Source organism: Glycine soja, chromosome 10 (genome assembly GCF_004193775.1).
Source record: "Glycine soja cultivar W05 chromosome 10, ASM419377v2, whole genome shotgun sequence".
Taxonomy (NCBI): Eukaryota; Viridiplantae; Streptophyta; class Magnoliopsida; order Fabales; family Fabaceae; genus Glycine; species Glycine soja.
Genome location: NC_041011.1, coordinates 48,903,781 through 48,908,189, shown reverse-complemented (window position 1 = coordinate 48,908,189; position 4,409 = coordinate 48,903,781). Strand labels below are relative to the sequence as shown.

Below are 4,409 nucleotides of genomic sequence, written 5' to 3'. Positions count from 1 at the left end.
AAACTCTCAAGAGTTTACAAATTTGTATTAATTTATTTTGAACAAAAGTTAATTATTGAAAGAGAAAGGAGCCAAAATACCCGAGAAAATATTTGCCGTGTTGCTGTTGGTAGACTACTTGATCAACGGCAAAAGGGGACTCTAAAAACAAACTAGAAAGTAGATACCAACACGACATGTCAACAAGAACAGTACACCTCCACAAAATTCTATTTCTAGGTCTACGGTTCTACATAAATATAATGATTTGATTTTGATTTTTTTTATAAGTGATTTTGAATATTAATTTAACTACTAAAACTAATCACTTTGTAACGCGCTCTTCAATTATTTTAAATATTAATTTTTTGGCGCTACTTTTTATTATCTTTAAATTATTTTATGAATACGATAAGTCTTAGTTAAACAATAATATAAATTCCAATTATTTTTAAAAAAAGAAAAACAGAGAGACTTTTGATAATAGTAGTATTTTGTATGCATTATCATCTAATCATATATACTAACAGATCATTATATGCATATAATTATGACTGCAACACTCATCCAATTCAAATCTGATATGCACTTTGAACAAATTTAAAACCCAATATTGATGGGAGATGTACTTGTTTTCTTAGATTGGAGCGCAATCAACGTTTGTTATCCATTCTAGTTCTAGGCTGAAACAGCAATAAACATGACATCTTAAATAATCAAATTGGTCATGTGATTGCGTGGAGCAGTATAATTGGTAGGATTACTCAAATATAAACAAGGAGAATTTTGTGCGAAAAATACCCTCAACGACTATTGACTTCCACCATTCGTAGGTTCAAACAGTTAACTGTTTGATGCACGTATCTAACTGTTAGATAGCCACGATCTTCATGCTATTTTGATCCTCTCTCTCTCTGTGATAAGAATTTTGGGAAAAGTGCACTACAAACGCTATCTGCAGTTCTCGGTGACCAAGCGATGGCCCTTTGATTAGGAACACTCTAATGTCGGTATCACCACCCGCATCATTTGTTTCCAGTGAAAGGCTCTCATACCAAAGAATCTTGAGAAAACCGCGTTACAAAAGTTAGCTATTGTAGTTGGAGAGCACTAACGCCTTATAATTATATACTTATTTAATTATATAATTGAATCCTAACTCTCTCTCTCTCTCATCTTCAGCGTTAAAGCATGGCCTTCGCAAGTGCCATTGCTTTTCTTCTTCTGCACACTCTTTCATCAGTTAGAAGTGATTTCCTATCTCCTCTAAGTCCTCTGGTCGCTCCATTATATGGTTTGTGCAAGTGACCCTTTTTCTTTTTGCTACTTATTTTATTGGATTGGATTTCTTTATTGGGATTCTGTGTTTGTCGCTTTTGATTCACGGGCTTGAGATTCCATGACTTTTCTTCTTATGGGTCTTCTCAAGTTCTTTTTTTAAAATTGATTTGTAGCTTAGACTTCTCAAATTGGTTTTGACTTCCTGTTCTGTTTGCATTGTGAGTTGTGTTCAGAGGATGTGTGCAAAAAAGTGGAATGTGGAAAGGGAACTTGCAAGCCTTCTCAGAATAGTACTCTCTTGTTTGAATGCCATTGTCATCCAGGTTGGAGGCAAACTCTTTCTGCTCATGATGAGGGCTTCAAGTTTCTTCCTTGCATAGTTCCTAATTGTAAGAACTCTATTATTTTCTTATGGGTTGTTGTTCTCAGCTTCATTTAATCTAAAAACTGCAGTTTTTAGGAAGCCTGAATTGTTATGTACTACGTTTGCTTTGGTGACTGTTTTTGGTTGCATGTGGTTGAAAAAGTATGGTATTTGGTGAAATTATTTGCTACGTTACTATCTGGAAGTGTCTAAATCACACAGTTTTGAAGCAATTGGCTTGCAATGAAGGAAGATGGCAAGATAGCTTGGTACAAACTTATAAAATGCATTTCTCTTAAAGGGTGTAGATTTTCTTCGCATGCATGGATCCTGACAGAGTTTGTTCCTTGGATTTAAGATGTTAAAGTAATATGAAAGCAAAGAATTAAGTCATGGTATGACAGTCAAGCATTGCTTACAAAAAGTTAAAGTTAATAAATCTGAAGTTAGTAACACAGTGTAGTTCCATTATAAAGTTGTAAACTGGAGTGCTACTACTATTAGGTGATGATATGTTCAATATTTTAATTATAATTTGCATTAAAAGGGAATCAACGGAGACCATTAAGTCAAAATGCAGAATAGCCGCACACTACTTAATCTGTTTAATAGAAACTAAGAAATTGAATAATGATAGCAACTTTGTGATCAGTATAAATTACTCAAACCTGCAATGTGATGCTTGTGGCAGATTGTTTTGAAGTGTAGTCTTCTAAACCTTTAGCAAGGGTCAAATGAAGCAATTTTGACTTACCAATAAATGAAAAGCACATTGTTGATAGTGCAACTTTATCAAATTTGTTGATAAAAACTTCCACACGGATTAAGATTTGAATTGTGATTGTTTAGAACAGTTCTCAAGTCTTCTTGATGACTATTGAAAATACTTTTTATTTTAACAGATGCTAAACGATTTGCATAATCCCTAATGTAGGTACTATGGACAGCTCTTGCTCCAATGCTCCTGCTCCAGCTCAACAAGAAAGAAAAGCAAATGAATCAATATTTGATGGTAATTGACAGATGTAATCATTGGCAGCTCATGCTTCAACTTCTGTTTCTTTTTTCCTGATAGGTTGGAACATGTAACATTTTGGTCATATGTTTATGTAGCTTGCCACTGGGTTGATTGCGGAGGTGGCTCGTGCAACAAGACATCCTTATTCTCTTATAGTTGCAACTGTGATGCTGGCTATTACAATCTTCTCAATGCAACTGCCTTACCTTGCTTCAGAGAATGTAAGAACATAAAACTTCAGATATAGTTAAATCCATTTGTTTGGGGGGAATCATACGTTGACTTTAATCATTGGTTTGGAAGGGGGAAAAATTATTTACTGTAATTTCGTTGTTCCCAAATTAATCCAAAATAACTTGAGATTTTAAATGTTTCTTCAAGGTGCTATTGGTTTTGGTTGCTCTAACCTTGGAATATCAATGACAAACTCATCCACCGCTTCACCACCACCACCATTAAATGAGAATGGTAAGAATAAGTGTGAAGTCATAACTATATGATTAGATCTGCATTTGGGTTTTGCTATTTTTCTTTCCTCTTCCAAAGGATGAACACAATGGAAGTTGCATGTTTTGGCCTTTATTTGTACCTTGCATATATAGTTTTGTTTCTAAATTTTATTTCCAATGGTTATTATAGAATCAAACGGCTCATTAAATTTTTTTGGTGAATATCAAACGGCTCATTATGTCTCAATACATATTATTTCCAAGTTAACTCAGAGCATTAAGCAGACATGATTAGCTATTTATTTGTGCATTGTCTATGCGTTTAATCCTTTTTTCTTTTTTTGGATTCTCAGCTAGCTTGATTCTAAAAGGAAGCTCCCCGTGGCTACTCGTGCTGATTATATTCATAGCTAATATGCAGTTGCAGTAGGAAATTTGGCACATGACTTTGCAATACTGAACTGTGTGCTATTTTAAGTGAGAACTGGATTTTCCTAGCCATATCTATAGACAATAGAGCGGCAGAGAGTACAATGGCATCACAATTAAACATTATATGGCGAAGAAGAGAGACTATGAATTTTGACACCTGCAACTCGTTTTGTATTGGTATTTCATTGTCTTTGTACAAATTATTGAAGAAAATATACTTATGTTTCTTTCTATGATCAGAAGCAGAATAAAGTAATGATTGATGGCTTTATCTTCCTCCTCCACTAATTTTATACTTACTTTTTATTTTATTTTTTTATTTTGGTAACTAGTACTTCTTAAAGAAAGTTTGTCAAACAAAAACTTGTTGTTCCCTGTATATGCATATGGAGAACCAAAAAAAAAAAAAAACAAAGCAGCATTACAGGAAAAGTTTGGCTGATCCCACATCAAAATATGTGGTCAAAAGTTAGTTGTCATGGCTACATGATCTGAGTGCTTACTGTAGAATTGTTCAGTATGCCTCACATGACCCAATTTCCTAAAACAACCTAGTTTTAGTAGTTTGTTAAATAAGTCCATCATAAGTTTTACGTATATGTAACTGATACACCCGTATGTAGATATTACAATTACAATTTACAACAAAACTTGAAACTTTATACCTTTCTATTTGTTCAGCATAATATTGATTCTTGGTCTGCTGCTGCGTTTTAAATGTAACAAGTACAAGGTCGTTATAATTTGGGCAATTTCTTGCACAAGTTGGGGGAAGATAACCCTTTGAAAGTTTGAATATAAGAGCTACCAATGAGTTTGATGGCGTCAATTTTGCATTTTGATTGTGTATGATGTGAAACCTTAAATTTGATCAACGTATTTAAGG

The 4,409-nt window shown here is 33.8% G+C and overlaps 1 protein-coding gene across 1 annotated transcript; it reads left to right on the top strand.

The window, feature by feature from the left end:
- Nucleotides 1–617: 617 nt before the first annotated feature.
- Nucleotides 618–3,794, top strand: LOC114370124 (protein lin-12-like). Its single transcript, XM_028327409.1, has 7 exons — nt 618–1,065; nt 1,162–1,273; nt 1,494–1,649; nt 2,559–2,636; nt 2,738–2,863; nt 3,024–3,110; nt 3,445–3,794. The coding sequence occupies exons 2-7, from the start codon at nt 1,171–1,173 to the stop codon at nt 3,519–3,521; spliced, it is 627 nt and encodes a 208-aa protein (XP_028183210.1). The 5' UTR covers nt 618–1,065; nt 1,162–1,170; the 3' UTR covers nt 3,522–3,794.
- The last annotated feature ends 615 nt before the right edge of the window (nt 3,795–4,409 follow it).

What these genes read in the sequence shown, in the direction of transcription:
- LOC114370124 (XM_028327409.1), top strand. Translation starts at nt 1,171, where the DNA reads ATGGCCTTCGCAAGTGCCATTGCTTTTCTTCTTCTGCACACTCTTTCA. An exon ending in TCCTTGCATAGTTCCTAATT is followed by an intron (nt 1,650 to 2,558) that starts GTAAGAACTCTA and finishes TCCCTAATGTAG; the next exon opens with GTACTATGGACAGCTCTTGC. An exon ending in CTTACCTTGCTTCAGAGAAT is followed by an intron (nt 2,864 to 3,023) that starts GTAAGAACATAA and finishes TGTTTCTTCAAG; the next exon opens with GTGCTATTGGTTTTGGTTGC.